Source organism: Salvia splendens, chromosome 13 (assembly GCF_004379255.2).
Source record: "Salvia splendens isolate huo1 chromosome 13, SspV2, whole genome shotgun sequence".
In the NCBI taxonomy this organism is placed as follows: Eukaryota; Viridiplantae; Streptophyta; class Magnoliopsida; order Lamiales; family Lamiaceae; genus Salvia; species Salvia splendens.
In genome coordinates, this window is record NC_056044.1 from 14,447,100 (window position 1) to 14,471,326 (window position 24,227).

General features: G+C 37.7%; 1 protein-coding gene and 2 pseudogenes across 1 annotated transcript; 2 read left to right on the forward strand and 1 right to left on the reverse strand.

Moving 5' to 3' along the window:
- Positions 1-493: 493 nt before the first annotated feature.
- On the reverse strand, positions 494-1,247 carry LOC121762485. The gene is made up of 3 exons (XM_042158369.1): positions 1,166-1,247; positions 995-1,081; positions 494-894 (listed from the first exon to the last, which is right to left on the reverse strand). Exons 1-3 carry the CDS (start codon positions 1,223-1,225, stop codon positions 592-594), a joined length of 450 nt encoding a protein of 149 aa, XP_042014303.1. The 5' UTR covers positions 1,226-1,247; the 3' UTR covers positions 494-591.
- A 118-nt stretch (positions 1,248-1,365) lies between these two features.
- Positions 1,366-3,756, forward strand: LOC121760557 (annotated as a pseudogene).
- Positions 3,757-5,542: 1,786 nt separating this feature from the next.
- On the forward strand, positions 5,543-8,324 carry LOC121760558 (annotated as a pseudogene).
- Positions 8,325-24,227: the final 15,903 nt, after the last annotated feature.

The window sequence follows — 24,227 nt, forward strand, 5'->3', positions numbered from 1 at the left end:
CAGAGCTCGAGGCAGCGGCGGCCGGAGGAAGACCGCCAGCTGGACGGCGACAGATAGAGGGAGCGATGGCGGAGCAGCAACGTCAGTTCAGCGGCAATTATTGACGGAGGAGAAAACTTCTCGGATCGAACAGCGATGGCGACGATGATGGCTGCTCAGCACAGAAACAGCAGCGACGACTTCAATGGCAGAATTGACAGCACAGGAAGGTCGAAGGCGACGTTTCTGGAAGACTCCCCGGTGGCATAGATTCGACGCGGGTGACCAGAATTTGAGAGAGATGGGAGACGGAGGGAGGCGCCGCTGGGTTTTGTCCCCAATTAGGAAATTCTCAAATGTGAAGTTTTGGAGAAGAGGGAGTTACGATGGGGAAGACGTGGATTTAAAGATTTGGGCCTTATTTATTTAATTCTTTGGGCCTAATGCATCAGAAATTAGCAACACAAAATTTCATTCTACATTAAACAACAAAACAAATCTGAGCATGCCAACAGATACAAGGCATGAATGTATATATGTTCTACAAGCTTGGTTCTGCAGTTACAGTCATAGCCGGGTTCAGAAAGGCGAAGAAATTTAAAAGAAGAGTAGTCACTTTGAGATATATTCCCAGTGACGCCTCTTACCACCACCACCACCACCACCACCACCACCCTTTCTCTTGCCATGACTTTTCTTGCCATCTTTCTTCTTCTTCCCTTTACCTGTAGGGTGCCTGCCCTCGTAGTTAGAGGCTTCAGGGGCTGAGGGCTTCAACAGATGCCCGACGTTGAGAACCCCCTTTCTGAAATCGCCTTGCATCGACTTCAGAATTCTGTCTTCTGCTGGTTTCCTCTCTGGCACCTTCTTGGAACTACTGCTACTGTAGGCTCCAAACCTTCCAAGTATAGCTCTCTGTATAGAGACCAATTATTTACACATCAATCCTAATCTTAATCGACATACAGCTTTAGAGTGACTGAATGAAATGATGACGCTGAGAATGTTAAGTAACCTCTTGAAGCAGTTTCTCTTCTCTATCCTTTTGATTCTTCATTGAAACTCTAGCAACACTAAGGGGTAACCTCTGTTTCTTTGGAGGCTGTTTAACAAGAAACACAAAGTTCATACATGGTACTTGAGAGCTTAATATGTGCAGCAATAGTAATGGCGTAAATGAACACACCTTTCCACCGAGTGACACTACCTTCTTATTCTCCAAGTCCTTTTTCTGTTTCCATGTCATGTGTGAGGAACCTGAATTAACAAGAAATTAATCACATTTCAAGATATTGTAGTACACCCATATCTCATATGTTCATCTCATCAAACACAAACACACACAAAAGAAAGAGTTCGCAGTAAGAGGGAAGAGCAATTCCAGCCATGGGTGCAAAGTTAGTGATCCTCAACTAAAATCTCAGCCTGATTGGACAGTGATGTTTTCTAAACCTTATTCTGCATTATTCTACACAACCAACAACAACAAACCCTTCGAACCCACATGGAGCACTTTCTGATGAATACAACTAGTTCGGTGAAAGGATTAATTCAAAAGGTTAATCAAATTCATTTGCCAAATCCAACACAAACATACACACACAAAGGAAAGAGTTCATAGTAAGAGGAAGGAGCAATTCAGCCATGGGTGCAAAGCATCAGGCTGTTTTGTACAAGACTCAGAGTTATAGTAGCAACTGCTGATCAGGTTGATGTTTCATTCACAAAGACATGGAGTCCATCCCTCGATAAAGAAGTGCCTCTCAATGTCGATAAAAGGTACATTCTGTTGCGTGGATCTTCGGGTTTCTACTCTTACTCCATATTCGAGCATCTGCAAGGATGGCCTGCTCTCAACATAGATGAAGCAAGAATCGCCTTCAAGCTCCACCAAGATATGTAAGCAAACATATATACTCTTTCCTCTTGCCATTTTAGTTTGTCACACGAAATTAGTTCACTTTCTATTTTTGGTACTTTTCACCACACTAGACTACTAATAAGGTGGGTCCCACCATTCATTCAGTAACACTGCTTAAATTAACTCTTCTCATTCTCTTACATTTAAAACCCGTGTCACCCCCCAAAGTCTTTCCTCTTGTGGGTTGGTGTAGGTTTAATTACATGGTAATATCGGACGACAAGCAGAGGGTCATGCCAACAGACAAGGACAGACAAGCAGGCAATCCGCTTGCTTATCCGGAAGCTGTTATCATATCACATCCTAGCAACCCACAACTAAAAGGAGAGGTGGATGACAAGTATGAGTACTCGTGCAACAACGAAGATAACCACGTGCACGGCTGGATCAGCTCCACTAATCCGCGCATCGGATTCTGGGTGGTGATGCCTGGTGATGAATTTCGAGCAGGCGGCCATATCAAACAAGACCTCACATCACATGCCGGCCCAACTTCCTTAGCTACGTTTTTCAGTAATCACTATGCCGGTGACACCTTTGGCGTTAGCTTGCACAACATGTACCTCAACTCGGGTCCCAGCACTAGTGCCATATGGGGCGATGCCAAGAGACAGGTCAGGTCCGTACCTTTGTCTTCACTAAGCTTATCTTAATACTCTTCATTTACAGTTTTAATTTTGTTAATATCAGACAGCAGAAGAGATGAGGAAATGGCCATATGATTTCCCACAATCACCAGATTTCCCTGATGCCAATCAACGCGGTGCAATCACCGGCCGCCTTTTGGTACATGATATTGTAACGGCACCAGCAAAATCAGCCTACGTAGGATTGGATCCTCCCGGAGTTGTAGGATCTTGGCAAGAGGACACTAAGGTCAGTTATTATGTTAGTATGCGTTAGCAGTTGAAACTAAATATATAAATATTATTATCCCACATCAGTGCTAAGAGAACTGAAATCACTATATAAGTCTCATAGGCCTTTCCTGCTAAAATCATGTTTCATTTCCCAGGGCTATCAATTTTGGACATGAACTGACAAAAACGGCTACTTGAGCATCGATGGGGTTAGGCCAGGCACATACAATTTGTACGCGTAGGTGCCAGGCGTCATCGGGGACTACAAACACCCCTCCGACATAACCATCCTTCCAGGAAAACAAGTTGCGATAGGCGAAGCCGTGTACAGCGCTCCAAGAAACTGTCCAACGCTCTGGGAAATCGGGATCCCTGACCGCACTGCAGCAGAGTTCTACATTCCCGACCCATACCCTAACCTCGTAAACAAACTATTCATCAACCACACAGAAAAGTACAGGCAATACGGGCTGTGGAGCAGATACACGGACTTATATCCTCGTAACGACCTCGTTTACACCGTTGGAGTAAGCGACTATCGCAAGGACTGGTTTTTCGCACATGTAACCAGGAATGCGAACGGACAATACTTAGCAACGACATGGAAAATCGTGTTCAACGTTAAAAACGTGATGAGCAGAGGAACGTACACGCTTCAGCTAGCGTTGGCATCTGCGAGCTATGCAGAGATACAAGTAGGGGTGAACGACCGGCCTTATTTCACCACGGGGAAGATCGGGAAAGAGAACGTGATTGCGAGGCACGGGATTCATGGGCTCTACAGATTGTTCAGTGTGAAGATATTAGGATCTCTGTTGGTGGAAGGAACAAACACGGTATATCTCAGGCAGTTGCGTGGTGGAAATCCGTTTTTCGGCGTCCTCTACGATTACATTCGCCTCGAAGCCCCGCCGCTGCCTTGAACCTTCACTACTAGGATTACACAGCCATATCCTTATATTCATATATTTTTTGGTGCTTATAATTTTTTCTCTATTTAGCTTCTTACATTTTTTTGATTCATATAACAGAGTTTTTTATGTATTATTCCATACAGGGATGAGGTTATATATTTTTTTAATCAAAGTATCTTTATAGGCTTTTTGCTCTCTTTTTCCGATTTAGTATTTTCAAACAAGTCTCTGTCACGCCAAAATTGTGTAGTTTAATGGATTAAGGGGAAAGAAAATGGAAAAGAAAAAGGATCAGAAATATAAATATGCTTGGTGGGTGATTCATAATCTTGGTGTGAACAAGAAATACAAAAAGGATGGAATTGTGATTTCTTATTTACTTTATTCCCATGATTGGTAGCTATGAATTAAGTATAGAAATTGAATACAATTATTTTATATTGCTAACTTATACTCACTCCGTCCCATAGAAATATGTCATATTTCCTTTTTCGTCTATCCCATAAAAATTTATATCCATTTATGGTTATCTTTTTCTCTTTCTTTTTTACTTTATCATTTATATGCTCTTCCCATTCACTACACAATTTCAACTATTTTTTCTACTTCTCTTTTACTTACCAATTGTGCATTAAAACACGTGTCAAACCTAAATAATCTATTTTTATGAGACGAATGAAGCAGTAATTTATTGTATTGTACAAAATTTGGGTCAAGCTGAATATTTTGGGCCACATACAAATTCTCTTCAGAGCTAATTCGACAGCATTTTGAGAATTTTATTTGGAATAATTCAATATTTTCTATTTGAAAACTGAATTTGTTCTCATTTTGAAATTTTTGCGTGATTAGAAAACTTGTATAGTTAAACTATTATAGTATTTCTCATATATACATCGGTAGGAGACCAAAATTCATTCCCAAAGACTCACCCATATTAAAAGAAAATAGTAAATAAATTAAAAATTAGCGTGGGTTGTTTTTGTATAAGATTCTGTAACAATTTATGAAAGATATTGATTGCAACATCCTTTCTCAAAATTTGGAAAAGGTTGGACTTTTTGCTAATTGAATTGGACCAACCCTCCATATTTACACATATTGAAGCTTATATATTGTTGGGCCATTTTTTATCACAACAAAATTGATGTATTAGTTGAAGCTTAGTGAATAAAAATTGTGATAGTAAGAATCATCTAAGATGTTACAGAGAATGTTTATGCATTCAAAATCAAATTGCTAAGTGCTATATTTTGTGTGGACAAATTCTATCAAAGTTTGCGGGAGGAAAAATAGTGAGGGAAGAAAATTTGTAGGGGAATTGTGTATATGGCCTGAGTTATGTCCAATTTTACTGAAATGCACCAATGGAATGCAAAGTCAAGTAGTTGGTATTCCCTTAGAGTTCTTTTACTACATCATCAACCCCTTGATGTTGTATACAAATATATACTGTACATAGTATAGGTATAAAGTTTAAGCATGCATCCATCTTAATCTCTTGAAAAATAAACTTCTATTCATGAATATCAATGTGTAAGTTGAGGCAACCAAATTGATACGCATAATTTGAGTGACGGGGTACGAGCTCTTTGATTCTTTTCGTCAATAATTATGTTATGCTGCGTACATAAGTACTGGTTTTGTTTGTCGTCAAACAAGATATATAGTGTTTCGTTTGGTGTGAAGATCATTGTCGGCTTAAACGACATGCAAAAGCGATTTGTTTGTACAAGTTGGTTTGAATTGGATTGGATGTATAGGTTTGTGGCGACACGACACCATGGAGAAGAAGGGTCGACGAAAATCAACTCCATGCTGCCTTCTTATTATACTGTCTTTCTTTTTCCTTCTAATTACCAAGAATCATGCACACAGGTTTTTTTTTTAATTTTAAATTAATCAAACCGCTACCTTGAAGCCATGTACATGTGTCATAAATATTATAATTGTGATTGCTGGAAGTAAAATTAGAAAAGATACTGTAACTGTGTAGGTAATGTCACACATATAGTGAACTCCTATTTGCTGGCTGTTAATATCAAAATTATTCGCCGGTCATCGCCTCCAGTCAAACTCCACATAACTGACCAACATGTAAGTGTCTATCAAGAAATTTACAATTTATGTTGGAAGCTAAAAATACATAAATCACAAAATTAACTGAGTATGGAAAACTATATGCATTGATGTTGAATTTCATTGCAGGTGGAGATAGATAACAGCATTGTTAAAATCACGTTGTCAAATCCGGGTGGTATGATCACAGGCCTCGGTTACGAAAACGTAAACAATGTACTTGAATATCGCCTCGAAGAAGGGCGAAGAGGGTGAGTACAATACTACAATTGGTCTAAATTTTGGAGTATTTGAGAGATATGAAAGCTTTTAAAAAAAAAAATTGTACAACAGTTAATATGACATCATGTGGAGGAGGCCAGATCACAACGAAAGTAACTTGGATACGTAAGATCTCTATTTGCGATTCAACAATGTTGTATAACTGAACTGAAGTATAAATTAGTGAAACTGAAGCTGCTGATGACAGGCTCGACTGTACGAGCTTTAGAGTTGTAGCAGCAACCGATGATCAGGTTGAAGTTTCATTTACAAAGACATGGCATCACTTCCTTGATGGCGAAGTACTTCTCAATATTGATAAGAGGTGTGTCATTACTCATGTATTATGATTTTTAACATTAATCATGTCAACCTAATTCATACATATATCAAGGTATATTGTCTTGCGTGGATCTTCTGGTTTCTACTCGTATGCAATTTTAAAGCATAGGGCAGGATGGCCCGATCTAAACATAGGCGAAGCAAGAATCGTATTCAAGCTTAGACAAGACATGTAAGACTTTATTCGATTCTATCATATATGCCTATCATCTTTGTATTTAGACTGATAATTTTGTGAATTTAGGTTGCATTACATGGTAATATCTGACGATAAGCAACGATTCATGCCAACATCAATGGATAGGAAAGGATGCTACAATCTTGATTACAAGGAGGCTGTTTTGTTAACAAATTCTAGCAATCCTCTACTTAGAGGAGAGGTATTTAAATAAAATTTAGTAAAATCTTTGTTTACAAAAGAAAGTGTGGTGATATGCAAGATTTTGTACTTGAATCCATCCACCGGTGGATGATAAGTATCAGTACTCGTGCGACAACAAAGACAATCATGTTCACGGATGGATTAGTTCGAATCCTCACATTGGGTTTTGGGTGATAACGCCTAGTGATGAGTTCCGAGTTGGTGGGCCTATCAAACAAGATCTTACTTCACATGCTACCTCTACTTCCCTTGCTGTCTGTCTCTTTCAATTCGGTTTCATTACTAATGTCTCATTTTATTCAGACTAATTCATTTATCATCGACAGATATTCTTTAGCGCACATTACGCTGGAGGAGACTTTGGAGTTAGATTGCGCAATGGAGAGCGGTGGAAGAAGGTCTTCGGCCTTGTTTTCATGTACCTCAACTCGGACTCTACCAATAACCCGAATGCAATTTGGGCAGACGCTAAGAGTCAGGTAATTTTTCCTCCACAAATAATATTACAAACATACACATCTTTACTAACATTTTTTCATTATGTACCAGGCTGCACAAGAGACCAAGAAATGGCCTTACGATTTCCCATTGTCACCAGATTTTCCTCATTCGAACCAACGTGGTGCTATCAGTGGCCGACTATTTGTAAACGACGGTGCAATCACACTAGTAAATTCAACATATCTAGGATTGGCTCAACCTGGTGATGTTGGATCCTGGCAAGAGAACACTAAGGTTATATACACATTTGATAAGTCCAAATCAATCGTTCTAACATTAAATTTTCTCAGGGCTATCAATTTTGGACCCAAAGTGATGAGAGGGGCAACTTCAGCATCAAAGGTGTTAGAGCAGGCACTTACAATTTGTACGCTTGGGTGCCAGGTGTCATCGGAGACTACAAACACCATGCTAACATTACGATCCGACCAGGTCTATTTTTGGATTCGCCTTGTGTTTTTTGACAACTAGACTAATTTGTCTACCATATTTTTATCATATTAGGTAGCCAAGTTGTAATGTGAGATATTGTGTATGATCCTCCAAGAAATGGTCCGACTATGTGGGAAATAGGAATCTCTGATCGAACAGCAGCTGAGTTCTACGTTCCTGATCCAACCCCTCACCTAGTAAACCGGTTATATGTTAACCATACTGAAAGTACTCCTTATAACTTGTGATTTTCAACTTGTCAATTTGTAGCATATATTGAATTATTCTTGCATCTGGGCAGGTATAGGCAATATGGTTTGTGGAACAGATATACTGACACAATTAACAAAATGAGCAATTCCTCGCCCCGATTATGGACACTCTCAACCACCTCAACAGTTTTCTTCTCGACACTCTTCAGGGTGGTGAACTTCCCTTCGACAACTTTTTCTCATGCTCCAAGCCATTTCACCATCAATTGTGTTTCGGCAATGGGTGTAATTGTGTGGCAATGGTTGTTTTCTATACCTAGGGCAGACATCTCGCTAACTCTAATCGTTTGGAGTTTATTTTGTATTCGTGATTCTGATCTTTTGGACAACTTGTTGGAAATGATATCGATCCGACTGGGAATGACACTTCTCTTTGTTTGATGTTGAGGAGGTGCTTCATCACCTGGTGGTGCTTGTGACGCACAATTTACTATTCTCTCTGTCTCATAATTTTTACACGAGTTTTAACAAAATGTAAAGCGTAGTGCGTTGGAAAAGTTAGTGGAATATGAGCTCATGTGAGTTAAGTGAGTTAGTGGAATGTCGGACCTACAAACTATTTATGGTAGAAGTGAAATAGGACTCTTATTGTAGGACATACTGAAATGGCAAAATATGACTCTTATTATGGGACTGACTCAACTTATTTTAACACAAGAAATACCTGCAAGTGTACAAGGCTAGTGTAGCAATTAGTAAGCAAGAGTATTGTATCCTACAAAGACAAAATTATATCAACTTAAGTAGCACGAATAAATGTTGACTACTATCTAGACAATTGAAAAGGATTTGATTTTGTTAACACTACTAAGAGCATATAATAAGCTAAGAGAATTAAAAGTAACAAATACTATAAATTTTCACACAAGAGAAAAGTATCACAAAGAGAATTGTAAAGTTTTGGATCCAACTACAATGGAACGTCATGCAATTAATTCAACAACATCGATTACCCATTTTATGTCTCTAGGATTACTAGGAAAGTGGCTAGTCTTCGTTGAGCCCTCTCTCGAGTGCACTCACCAGTTGTTTAACCCTTAATATTGAAGTTTCCTTCAAATATGTTTAGATTAACTCCAAGGAACAAAAGACCCAAGCCCTCACAAAGGATCTCTTCTCTCGAGTGCAGATTATCTAAGTGTTGTTCATTCTTTTATCACCACTGGTTAGGTATCTCTCGATTATTACTATCTAGGTAAACAAACCCAATTAGTAGGTAAGCATTTGAATTAATAAAGAACAAGAATGAACAAAGAAACACAAGAGCTAAACAATCTAAAGAAGTTAGTGAATTAATCACAAACATCCATTGTAGTCTTCAGTTACGAAGGCACTATGGGGCCTGGGGCACTGGGCCCCCCAGCTTACACAATTATTAATATATATATATATATATATATATATATATATATATATATATATATATATATATGCTATTAAAAACATAAAGATTGTGAGTAGCACAGTTGGTTTCAGTTCAAATCAGTGTCCTAGTTTACCCGAGATCGGTTCCCACAGGATGTCAATTTTTTTTACCCTTTGCATAATTTTCTTGCATTTTTATGCTCCCAAGTTCTACATTTTTATGCTCCCAAGTTCGACTCTCCTTGAGTTTAAAAATCAATTTTTTTTCTTGCTTTATTTTCTTACACTCTTATGTCTAGGAGTTCGTTTTATGTTCCCAAATTCAATTCATTTTGTCACAAACAATTTTTTAACACTTTTTATTTCCAAGAATTTGTTTTATTTTCTTATAGTATATTTTTATGTTTCCAAATTCAAATCCTTCAACCTATAAATCAAATTTTTTTTTATTATTTTATTTTCTTACACTTTTATGTCTAATAGTTTTACTCTCACTGCTATTTTATTTGCATATATCCAACTTTTAATTTTATATTATAATTTACTTGCACCTGGTTTTATAACGATAATAAGTATATAGTATATTCCTAGTTTCTATTATGCATTCTCTCATTTTTTTCCTCTCATTATTCATCTACTACTATATCTTTTGCGATTCCCCATTGCCGATGCTACAAAAATTTTCGGCGATGCCAACACTAAAAAATACCTAAGCTTCGGCCCCCCCAAAGCAAAGTTTATGGCTTCGTCACTGGTAGTCTTCACCAAAACTCCACATAAGTTTAGCTGCTCATGTTCTTCATGAAAACCAAGACACAGGATTCAATCAAATACATAAATAAAAGCAAACTAGATACTCTTGTGGAATGATTTTATGGAATGGAAACTTCAATCTTTCAATTTGTAGTCTTCAATCTTCAAATCTCTCTTCAAAAGTGTTCTTGGGGGTGTATGGGAGTGTGGTAGCGGTAGGTTGTAGAATGATGAAACCTAGATCCCCTCTTTCCTTCTCATGTTTCGTTTCTGCCCAAAACTGCACAAATTCACGTGTTTTTCACCCGCCCTGGTGAAAGTTTTTGGAATTCTCACACTTTAAGTTTAACACCTGCCCGAGTGGCATGTTGCCAAAGTCATCCGCCCTGGTGCAATTTTCTTGACAGTGCAGTGTCTGTATAACGACCATAACTTCTTCTACCGAACTCCGATTGAGGCATACGAGATACCCACGTGAAACTCTTTCATAGACAAAGATAATGATATGCATTACAGGCTGATTGGACTTCAAAATCGCTAGAAGAATTGCCTCGAACTAAGGCTGTTGCACATCCATATATTTTGTACCTTTTTCTAATCTTTTTCTATCATATTTCAACAAACATGTTAAAATACCAAAATATAGAAATGTATCCATAATCATGTCAAACAAAGACAAAATATAATTAAAATTATCAAAGATGACTCTCTTAATGAAGGGGTTGGCAGCGGAAGCGTGCATCAAATAAATCAGATAAAATTACGATCTATTTAGGAGATTATTTAGACAAAATCTATTCGTGTAATTTTCAAATGTAACATGCTCATAACTTGAATTAATCATGATTTAAGTATAATTGAAATCTAAAACATGCTTTTCTATGGAGTGGGAATAATACCTTGATGATTCTCCAAAGAATCAAAGATTGCTTGCTACTTCTCCTTGTGAAGATGTGGGGTACTAAACTATGGATCTTCTGGCTGGTTCCCGAACTGTATTCTTTTATCAGTGTGGGCTGATCTCATCGGGATACTAGGACTTGAATAAATTGGACAGAAAAATTCAAGCTCACGGAGGAGAGCTGAAGGAGAAAAATCGCCACTCACAGTGTAGGAGAGGGGGATGAAAATTTTGAGTAAAAATTAATTGTATTTTCTGTATCATTTATTCTCCTATTTATATTATGTTCCTTTTGGGCCCAGACAGGGATCTATAGAAGAATTTGGATATGGCCTCCCCCAATTAGCTTTTTACTAATAAAATTGAACCCCTAATTTATTATAAGCATATATTGGATACTTTCTCAAATCACACATGCATCATATAGTTAATCAAAACTTAGTACAAATGATATTTTCGCATAACAGCAAAACTGATAGAACTGCGCGGTTGATTTGTAAAAATCACCAAACATTCACCAGACCTCATATGAAGCTAAACTTTGGTCACAACACAGTAGACACATTCAAGTTCATTCAGTTAAAATTTCACACTCAAATCGTGTCATTTGATAAGTCAAAACATTAATACAATACTCTGGTCGGAACATAAAAATTTTGGCAGCATTGCGCAATTCATTTGGAAAAATCACCATAAATTCATACAACGTCCAATGAGGCTAAACTTTTTACACGACTCAAAAGACACTTCAAATATTCACATAGTTCAAGAATCACATCAAACGGAGGTCATTTAGTCAGTCAAACAGAATACGAAACTTTCTGGTCGAGAACACATATTTCTGGGAGAATTGCGCAGTCAACTTCAAACATTTTTCAAAATATTCATTTTCCAACAAAACGGGCTGAAATTTATACGAGACACAGAAAACACCTTTAAATTTACTCAGTAAAATTTTCATATCAAAATTCGACCGTTTGATAGGTCAATTACACATCAGAAGCTACTGTTCGAACGTCACAGATTTCAGACTCACAATTTCGAAATTAGGGTTTCTTTCTCAATCATCCAAACACAAATTCTCATGCTTATAATACACAATCATGCTTGATAAGACTCTCTTAAACATGTTTGCACATAAACTTAGATCATTCACCAAAGATTCAAATCAAACTTCACACAATTCAATCAAAAAATCGCATAACTATCAAAGCTCTCAAGTAAACCTACTTTACCACCGATTAATTTTGCGATCTATGATTCCTACACCCACTACATGCATGTAGGATTCAAGAATATGGTTCAAATAAAAGGAATTAGGAAAAGTGAGCAAATATACCTTCTTTGACAAAAATGAATCGGTAGAAACAATGAACGATGCGATTCGTCGGCGACTCTTGAAAATATACTTCAATGGTTGCAAGAACAAGGCTTGAATGGAGGATTTTTGGAGAGAAAGAGTGGGAGAGGAGGGAAAAACGTGTGAGGGAGAGGGGTGGACGATTTTGGTGAGGGAGAATGGGAGCTAGGGTTTGTTTAAGTGGTATTTATATTCTAGGTTTAAGTCCATGAGTAAATTAAATAAATAAATTGTGGAGGATTAAAATATAGGCTAATGAATAAAAATTCCACAATTATAAGAAGCCTAATTTTTGAAAATTAGGGCTGCAATTAAACAAGGAATTTTTTGTTTTTATATTTACTTGGAGAGAAATAAATTCACAATTTAGGAAATAAAACAATGAATATTCCATAAACAAGGGAACAAAATATATTAAATCTCCAAGTAGGAAAAATGAAGTAAGGGCCGAAAATTTAAGGGGAATTGCACAAGGGAATTATTTAAATCCTCAATTAAATAGAATAGGATTTAAATTTGGTAATTTCTTTATGGGAAAAAGGCTCCCATAAAATAGGTAACAAATAAATAAATTCCCACAAGGAAAAATACTAGTGTAGGGCTTGTGACATGAAGGATACAACATAAGGAAATATTCACATCCCCAATTAATTTGGCATAGGTATTAGTATGGTATTTAATTGATTAAAAAGGGATTCCACAAAATAGGGAAACAAATATATTATCCTCCAAAAAATTAGTGAAGGGGCCGAAAATGATTAGGCTTAAATAACCAAGGAATTATTTCAACTCTTCATTTAACTTGGGTGAAGAAATAAAATGTGGCATTATTTAATTGGATTTAATTCAAAAGAAAGAAGTCAACAAAGCACCAATTAAATCAAAGAAAATAATTTATCCTCTTATTTTTAAGTAGGGGATTTTTGAAACTCCCAAGGATAAACTACTTTCCACATGTTCCTGAAACACCGTGTTCCCCACTCTCACGTATACAGCTGCATGTCAATCACTTTCACACCACCTAGTCAGTAGAGTACCGCCTTTAATTCTTGTCTAGGTAGAATCTCAACCCAAGTGTGGTGGCTAACCAAACCCCTCCAGATTATCACCACAATTACCCAAGCGCGTCCATCTTTGTGGGATTCGACCCTCACCTCCACTATACTAACCAGTAGAAGTGGGTTGAGGAATTTTCTTGATAACAGGTTCAGGTTGGCTGGGATTTCTATCCTGATCAGGAGGATACATCCTTGCTTAACACGACACCGAGAACCTGCACTATAGAGTATCAGTCGGCAAGGCCACAAAACATGCAAAACAAGGCCGACAAGGCCACAACAGCAAAAAACTTTAACTAAACCCATACATCACACATACAACATATATATACAACAAATAAAAGAGAGGGTAGGATAGAAATCACCTCCCCCGCACAAAGCGGGGGGTACGGGCTGATGCGACATGTGGCGGTGAAGCTGGTGCAGTTGGCTTCTATGGTTTCAATCCCAGCCTCATGTGCTAGCTTGGCGGCTCCTTCAGATTCAACTGCTTTATCCACTTTGGCATCCAGACTGCCCAGCTCAACAAACTGGGCAAGATACATGTGTTCTTCCGAAAAAGCATCGTCGAATCTTGATTTCCAATCCTTCCAAGTAGATGCATTCAACTTTCTTTTAGGATCCCTATAGAGTTTGGAACCCTTCTCTGAACTCATGTAAATCATAGAAACATTGGGGCTTATACACAACATATTATCGACCGAGGTCCAACCTGACACCTCCTTATGCCTCTTCAAAGCTTTGATTGGCTTGTCCTCTCGACTCTTGTCCAGGCTACTATTGCTGATCACGGGAATGATCACATTTTCTTCCAAATATTTGAGGTTGGAAGGAAATGCATTCAGCTCCAATTTAGGTAGATGAATCTCCAAATGTAGCAACTCTTCCTCCACTTTCGAGTTGGGTAGCCCATCCTGACTGGGCAGCTCATTCTGACTAGGCAGCTCCTTAGGATCAGAAAGTTTACATCTCTCAGGTGGGTTTGTTTGATTCATCTTCTTGCACCAAGTCATTATTTCAGCCTCTATTTCCTCACTACTAAGCCCTTGAGTGTTAAACAATTTGCATTCCCTAAGTTCTTCGAGCTCAACTTGTTCTTCAATAGAGGGCAATGCATACATATCTTGAAAAAATTAGGCTTCAAGAAAGTTGGGACCTTTCAACTCTTTGATCAACTTCTCACCTTGGCCTTTTTCCAAATCACTATTGTTGCTAACGGGGAGAGTGTCATTTGGCGTGCAAGAAGATCAAGACTAATCATTTGCTCATATTGTTCCGCTTGCATCTCATGCACCACATTGTAATTGACTTGTAAATTGTTTTGCATGAGTTGTTGGGATGTGATTAGATCCTTCATCATATTGGCTGAATTCTTGTAGCTGGAAATACGAAGAGAAATCACTTTGATCCGGAGGCCAATAAACATGACTTCCATCTGACTCTTGGAAAGCTTGGTGATGTACTTGTGGTGGACCTTGATATTGTTGGTTCGGATTGGTCCATTCAAAATTGGAGTAATCACCCCATCCATGATCGTATGGATCTATGAAATGATCCATGATTCCCTTTAATGGCGCACCACTCGCATCATTGCCTCTTGAATAGGTTTCCTCATCAGTTCACTTCTAACCTTCTGACTCTTCAAACTGTCCATTCTGTGGAACTGGACAATTCGAAGAACTGCCCTGCTTATCTTCTCAAACCGGCCTCCTCACGCATCCTCTTCGTCGTCTTCTTAATTTCAATATCGAACAGCAGCCTTGGAGAAGAGGACCTGCTCATACACTAAAAATAAAATAAAGATAAATAAGAAAAACAACAACAAAAAAAAACAAGTAAAAAACTATATACAATAAGTGTAGAAAAACATAACAAGAACACAACACCATTTCCCCGGCAACGGCGCCATTTGAAAGGGAGGGAATTTCGCACGCGTGCCGTAGGCGCGTGTCCCTTCCTATTCAACAAGATTTATAAGTTCCCACTTTCCAAAATACTATTAATTAGCATATGGTAAGTTACGGTGTCAAACCCACGAGGAACGGTTGCATCCGTTATGTATTTCCACACTTAGAAAGGTTTTGCCAATGTCGCCACGCTATAAATTGGGGGTGGGAACTAAACTATGAAATATAAATAACACTTAAGCTAAGATTGGGAACTAAACATGCAAATAAAATACAATAAGAAGAAAGCAATTAAACTGGAACGCAGACTTGGCAAGTTGACAAACTGGGCAATTTAGCAGGAAAATAAAAACAGTGGAGAGAAAATTACAACACTTAGCGAAAATAAGAACATTCGGAAATAAAAACAGAGCTACAACATGCATGAGTATTCCTAAGATTAGAGAGCAGAAGAGACTAAGGTAAAAGGCTAAGGAAAATAAACTAAGTGTTAGCTACTAAAGAAATCTAGAAATTAGGATTGTGACCCTTAAAGTGGCCAAACCAATTAACTCCTAAAAGCTAAACTAAATCACATGTAAATGGAGGTTGAGTGCAGAGATTAACTAAGCTAAAATGGCTGCCAAAAGTGAAAGAAAGCATGTACTAGTTGTCTCCTAAACCCTATTACCCAAAGTGTAAAACCAATGGATAAAAGCCTACAACTAATGGTCCTTCAACTTGACTCCTAAAAGATGATCATGGCTCCTAATTCTACACTAAAGGTACGAAAATAAGATTAAATAAAAGACTAAATGGCTGCTACACGACTAACCAAGCAAGAGAAACACCAAATCATCAATTAAACTACCTAAACTTGCATTGAAACACCAAATTAAAAGCTGAAAGTTAAAGACTCATTGAAGAAGATAAAGAAAGCTTCATAACACATAAACATGGTGAAAGAACACTCAAGAACCGAGATCATCAAACTCATGCAAAATCATATGAAAATCACACCCGACGAGGTGCCGAAAACACACAACACATGGCTGATTTTTTGAGACTTTTCTAACTCCTTCTCCACGTTTTTTTAACCATAAACTAACTAATAAAATGTTTGAGAAACTGATTTTAAAAGCTTGAAAGAAGTTTTAACTAAACAAGAACATGACCAACACTAGAACTAAACAACAAGCTAAAACTTGAAATTAAACAAGAGCTAAATTTAAAGCACGTTAAATACACAAACACTTAGAGAAATTACTACTTGAAATGAGCTTTTAAAACAAGAATAACAACAATTACTAAGAGTGAGATTGATGCAAAAGAACTCCAAAAGTTAAGAACAAGCAACTAGAGAAAATAAACACTACAACTAAATTACTACTACTTCAACCCATGGTGAACAATGATCTTGGCAGCCTTGAGTTTGAAATCTCTCTTCTTAAGGAAGAGAGAAAAGTTTCCTAGAGAGTGAATTAACTAAACTAAACTAAAGAAAGTGATAAAGTTGTTGGTGGAAAGTTAAAATATTTTTAATACATATATCCAATAAAAGATATTTTCCTTCTTTTTTACTCTCCAAGGGCTAATATGGGCGTGTGTAGCAAGTGGGACATATCCTTGATAAGTGTGTGGAAGTGGCTTTAGTCATTTTCCGGCAGGTTCAAACTGGCCAGTCCAACAGCTTGGTCAGTTTGGGTCTTCTTTGCCTTCTTCCTTCACTTTCTTCCATTTTTTGTCATTTTGCCTTATTTCTTGCATGTATTCCTCTTTGTGCCTTCATTAAGCAGCTTCCGAACTTAACGATCCATTCCCTGCCAAAAAGCACCCTTTTCATGCAATATTCAACATATAGTGCAAATAGTGACCAATTCCGAGTGACGAAAACTAGCCTATCAACATGCCGGTGGGTCATCTGCCGTAGGGATAATATGGCCCGTTGTTAAGGGATTGCTCCCCTAACGGATGGTAATTAGGTTACTTTAGGAGTCGCGGGAAAGTTGAAGTCCCGTCGAGCAGCCTGATTGTGAATTGCGATAAAGGAAAAGATAATAAGGCAAATTTGTTATTCAATAGATTGTGAGAATAATAATGAAGCATATTTGTAAGACTATGGACCCTAGGGTTCTTCTATGATTTGGAAAAGAACAAAGAAAACCTGAAAAAGAGCGTATAGATATGCTCACCCAATTAATACAATGCTTAAAATAATGCCATAAAAATAATAAGTAAATAAGGAAATAAAAATGTTGTAGCAGAATTAATTCTTTAGCGTCGGACTTAGTCCCTGAACCTATCGGGCGGATGCATAGACCTTCTCGGCCTGCTCTTCTTGATCGGAATCCTTGAGTTCGATCTTTCCCTTTCCACCGTCTCGTACATAGCTCCATCATCTTGTACATTTGTATCTTCACACGCCGGAGGGTCATCTCCAGTGGGGATAATATTGCCCGTATCAGGGATGCTGCCAAATTATGTGGTGGTGGAGCAGCACTTCTGGGATGATCATCCCTCTCACGATGTCTACGAAGGAAACAAATTTGTGAAGGAGGTTTATGAGGCATTGAGGTATAATCCTATGTGGAATGAGATGCTATTTGTGATTATTTATGATGAAAATGGTGGGTTCTATGACCATGTTCCGACTCCGGTCACCGGCGCCAACAAATTTAAATCAACTACCTGGCAGATTATCAATTTCTTTTGGAATTGGTGATTTGGATTTTGTGGAGGCGATGTGATATTAAAGTTAGAGCCTAGAGGTAGTGGAATGAATTGCCTTAATTCAGATTTTGAGGATCTGAAGAAGTCATTTAATATTTTTAAATTAAATACATAATTTATAGAACTAAAAAATTATAAAATGGGGAAATTCAGGTATACTCAATCGGGTATCGGGTAACCCTATACTCGAAAATCCAAAAATTGACTGGCCAAACCCGATGCCGATCCCGAAACCTAAAAAAATCAGGTAACAGGTATCCGACTATCCAATTTTTAGGTTTGGATATTGGGTTATAAGGTATATCTTGTATAGGAAAAAGAATGGGTTACAAAAGACAATATAACATGCTAAAATCATGCAAACATGTTGTTACCGCCACGACCCACTGACATATTACTTAGATTTGCACAATCATCATATATCGGTCATAACATTCTCTACAAAACTCTGATTTAGGCATGTGAGATACCAACACAATGCTCTTTCGAATATGAAGAGAATGATACCAATTATAAGTCGAGTGGCTTAGAAGCTGAATGACTTAGAAACTTTCTAGAAACAGGCGTGTATAGCTCGATCCACCATGGAATCTAGTTCATCGCTTTAGACAATACAGGGGAAAAGCTGAGTGGTTTAGAAAGTTCCTAGAAGATATTCCATGCTGGAAGAAGTCAGCGCTGACATTAGTAATACACTGTTATAGCTAAGCGGCTATAAGGAGAGCACATAGTGGCTTATATAATGGTAAGTCTCAACATATTCAGCGACCTAATACCATGGACAATTGATCACGAGTGGTGTTATCTTAGTTGACCACGTAAAGTCAATAGATAACTTGGCGGATCCATTAACCAAATGGTTAAGTCATGATCAAATGTTTAAGTTGCTAGAAGGAATGGGCTTGAAAACCACGTCTAAAAAGATTATTATAGTGGTAACCCAACCATACGATTGGAGTACCTATGAAATTGGTTTAATGGGAAAACGAATCTATATGAATCCAACTATAACACTCGGAAGATTTTATCTTCCGTCATTCTTTACAAAGAATTGAGTGTTGTAACATATACGTGGTAAGAGACTAAGTTTTGACTTTTACTAATTCTTAGAAATCTCCAGGAGGTGGGTATGACAAGATACTTGAAAAAGAATCACCTATATAAGTGAAGAAGTGTGCCCAAGTGGTGTCAACATGAGAATAGATGAGTTGTAAATAATATCGTGTCAATATTATTGTCTCAGTATACACCAAAGAGAATTGGTTCAAGGCATCACGTCCACCAAACCACTGGTATGCCATATAATGTTGATTATGGAAGGTTCAAAGCCCCATGCTACTGTTCCAAATGCAATATTATATCTCGAGAATTGAGCAAAAAGAGTTTGCATGCATGCATACATGTGTTGTGTTGGTATGAGCTTGCAGTGCTCTAACCAATGTGAGAGATTGTTGGAAACGTGAGTTATTTGGAGATAAAGGCAAGACTTTTGGCCTTTCATGTGACCAAGTCCATTGGTCTTTCACCTTGAGTAATCCCTAAATAATTTTATGGGGCGTCTTGATTACATGATCTTTCATTTGGTATTTCCTAGCCTATAAATAGGTGAGGAGTTTAGGGTAGAAGTATACAACAACAAAACAAACATTCTCTACTCTCTAGCTCTTTACATCATAATGCATTTTTGGAGCATTGTCTAGCTCGAATCTTGGAACTCCATCAAGTTTACCGGTGCTTAGAGGGTTTGAGGTGCTTCTACATGCTAGGAGAAAGTTGTTTTATATTTGGGGACAATAAGCTAATCCGTGAGCACTAGTCGAGGCATAATTTGGCGTGCTGAAAAAGGGCTTTCCTCGACTCGACTTATTGTTGGTTGTTTTATTATTACCGTTATATTACCCATTCCATTTATTGTTATTATTTTTCCTTTGATTGTAATAGTTAGTGTACAGCCTATAAATAGCTTGGGAAATTTATCCCAAGATTTCTAAAATTCTGGACCTCTTCAATGATGCATAATGCGAAGTATTTATGGACTTGAAGACTCTTTCTCTGACTACGTAAGATTTGGCTCAAAGAATGGAAAAGCTCATTCACCGCACAAACAAAATGGACCGTTGACTTGGTGCCAGTGGGTCTCCGACTACTCTTGGGATTATTTTGAAGGGGTTGGCAGCGGAAGCGTGTGTTCAAATAAATCAGATAATGAAAGCGATCTATTTAGCAGATTATTTTGACAAATTCTATTCGCGCAATTATCACATGTATCATGCTCATAACTCAAATAAATCATGCTTTAAGAATAATTGAAACCTAAAAAATGTTTTTCTACGGATTAGCCATTTTACCTTGATGATTCTCCAAATAATCGAAGATAGCTAGAGTCTTCTCCACGTGAAGATCTTGAGTACTAAACCACGGATCTTCTGACTGGTTCCCAGACTGTAAACTGATATCAATGTGGGTTGATCTCACCAGAATACTAGAACTTAAATAAAGAAGACATAAACTGATCTCACGAAGGAGAGCTGAGAGGAAATTTTCGTCCTCTTCAAAGAAGGAGAGGGAGATGAAATTTTATGAAGAAAATTAAGTGTATTTTCTGTCTCCTTTATTCTCCTATTTATATTAAGTCACGTTTTGGCCCCAGACAGGGATCTATGGATGGTTTTGGATATGGGCTCCCCCAATTAGCTTTTTATTAATTAAATTGAACTCACAATTTAATATAAGCTTTAATTGGAATATTACAAGCAGCCAGTGCAGAGGTAATATTGATCACCCCATCCAAATTTGAAATTACAAGTAATCCGGGTTTCCATTGTTTGTCATTTATTTCCCGTGCTAAAGATAGAAACATCCATTAATTAATTAGTGTCTGCTATATACTTAATTAATTAACTTCTTATTAATTCCAAGAGTGGACTCAGCAAGAAATGTGTATTTATTATTCATAGAGTAATCAAACTCCACCTAGCTAGGTTCCGAATAATAAAGCGTTATTTCGAGCTCCTCTTGAAGACGTTATCAAACAAGACTCACCTCACGCAATATTCAACATAATAGCAATCCTAGCACCGCTAGATATTAATCACCACTACACAATATATCAAGATTATTGGGTTGCTAAAAACCCACACTATTTGGTAAGTCAAAGTAGTGCATAATCAATATTGTATACTCAATGCTAACGTACATTGATTAAGAAATAAATAATTGTCAATACCTCGTATTTCAGTAGATAGCATAAAGACTTCTAGCGCTGACCACACCAATGTCATTTTATTTCAGTAAGGCTTAGAAATATGCGGACTGACATTGCAACCTTTCATGATAGGTAGTCTAAGCCTATCTGGGTTGTGAAATTCTTATTTTTCTTTGTTCAGAACTGACTGTGTTACCTTAAAGTTGACGACGCCCACAACCGGTCTACTAAAACAAAGACTTAGACTTTGTTAAATTACTTATAGATTTAAACATGCAATAAACATCCATTAAATGTAAAACATAACAATATTATGACAAAAATAATATGTTTTATTACTTGGAAAATAAAATAAGAGTTTTTACAGTATTCAATCACTCGAAAGGTGATTTCTAGTATACAAACTCTAACTATCTCCCACTTATATTCAAAACAGCTTTCGAGTATACAAAAAATGTGCACTACGTCTAATTCTTCCACTTATACAGAAAGCGAGTTGAGGTCTTGAGCGAGTCAAACTCATATCCCTTTAATATGGCACTCGAACGGTATCACCGCCAATGCCTTTGTAAAGGGATCTGCCAGGTTATTCTCTTACCCAATCTTGACCACTTGTATGTCTCCTCTCTGCATTACATCTATAATGATATGATACTTCCTCTCTATGTGTTTGCTCGCTTGGTGAGCCCGTGGTTCTTTCGAGTTTTCCACAGCACCAGAATTTTCACAATAAATGGTGATACTCATGGGCAGATTCGTAATGACAACTAAGTGCAAAAGGAAGTTTTTTAAGCCATATAGCCTCCTTTGCAGCCTCTGAAGCGGCCACATATTTGGCTTCCATGGTAGAGTCCGCAATGCATTTCTGCTTTACACTCTTCCAAATTACGACACCACCTCCTAAGGTAAACACATATCCAGAAGTAGATTTTCTCGAGTCCTAATCCGCATGAAAATTTGAATCAGTATATTCCAAATGATAGAGCTCGACTGCATTATAAACTATAACATAGTCCTTAGTCCGTTTAAGGTACTTGAGTATGTTCTTCATGGCAGTCCAATGTCCTTGGCCCGGATTCGACTGATATCCTGCCACTATGCCAACAGCAAAGCAAATATCAGGTCTTGTACAAAGCATAGCATACATGAGACTACCAACTGCCGAAGTATATGGTATTCTTCTCATCTCTTCTATCTCAGACACATCTCTTGAGACAGATGGATGTCATCTCTAAAAGGTAAGAAACCTTTTCTTGGCATCTTGCATGCTTTAAACTAAGTACAGTGTCAATGTAAGGTTCTTGAGATATGCACAACGTTCGCTTCTCACGATTCCGAAGAACCTTGATACCGAGAATGTGCCCGCGTCTCTCATATCTTTCATCTCGAACTGGTTTGACAACCACATTCGTACTGATGACAACATCTTTTTATTGTTTCCAATTAGAATAATGTCAACTACATATAAAACTAAGAACACAACATTTCCCTTTTCAACCTTCTTATACACGCAGCTTTCATTTGGGCACTTTTCGAATCCAAACTTGTGAACAGTTTGATCGAAACATTGGTTCCATGATCTAGATGTTTGCTTGAGGCCATGAATGGCCTTCTTAAGCTTCCATACCATGTGTTCCTTGCCCTTCACGGCATATCCTTCGGGTTGTTCCATGTAGATGGTCTCTTTAAGACTACCATTCAAGAACGCAGTCTTAAAGTCCATCTGCCATACATCCCAATCCATGTAAGCTGCAATAGACAGAAGTAACCGGATCGATTTGAGCATGGCCACCGGGGAGAAGGTCTTATCGTAATCGATACCTTCCTTTTGGGTATACCCTTAGCCACTAGTCTTGACTTAAAGACTTTAACACGTCCATCGGGTCCACGTTTACGTTTGTATATCCACTTGCTCTCAATGGTAGTGCAGCCTTCGGGTAGGAAAGACAGATCGTAGACGTCTTTGTCTATCATTGATTGTAGTTTTGAATCCATTATTTTTACCCATTCGCAATGATCGACATCCGTCTGCGCTTCTGCAAAATTCCAGAGATGTAACACATTACTGTCCGAAGAGTGATCCATAGATTTTCCCAAACCAATGTATATATCGGGCTCATGAGAGCCCTCCCACTGCGACGAGACACTACAACACTAGGAGTAGAAGTTGAAATTTCAGGAATTGTTTGTACACTAGGTGCTTGTTCTTGGTTAATGGAACTTGTGACAGAAGTTAGCTCGTCAAGAGCCACTTCACTGCCAGGTTTATGATTCATTACAAAGTCTTCCTCTAAGAATGTCACGTGAGTATTCACGATAACTTACTTGTCTCAAAGACTATAGAATTCATAAGCTTTCGAACTTGGGAAAAAGAATAAGAAAACATACCTCTGTCCTGCGGACTGACATTGCAACCTTTCATGATAGATAGTCTAAGCCTATCTGGGTTGTGAAATTCTTATTTTTCTTTGTTCAAAACTGACTGTGCTACCTTAAAGTGGACGACGCCCACAACCAGTCTACTAAAACAAAGACTTAGACTTTGTTAAATTACTTATACATTTAAACATGCAATAAACATCCATTTAATATAAAACATAACAATATTATGACAAAAATAATATGTTTTATTACTTGGAAAATAAAATAAGAGTTTTTACAGTATTCAATCACTCGAAAGGTAATTTCTAGTATACAAATTCTAACATGTTTGTGGTTGGCTTGTCGAATCGCTGACGCTGTCTCAGTGGACTACTGCGCGAGGGGTCTTACTCAGGCGGTTTCTACAACCGGCTATTGGACCTTCGGCGCCTGCTAACTTGGTGTTAGCGGACCGTTGATATGGTCCACTGGGGCAGTCACTTTAGTTTCAACCACTTTGTACCTTTTATTTAGTCTATTTCTGACATTTATTACGAAACACTCATCTAAATATCAAAATGCACTATAAATACTCCCTCCATTTCATTAATGCTGACACATTTTTTTGTGCACTGTTTTGAAAAAATTACAATAAATACTCAAAG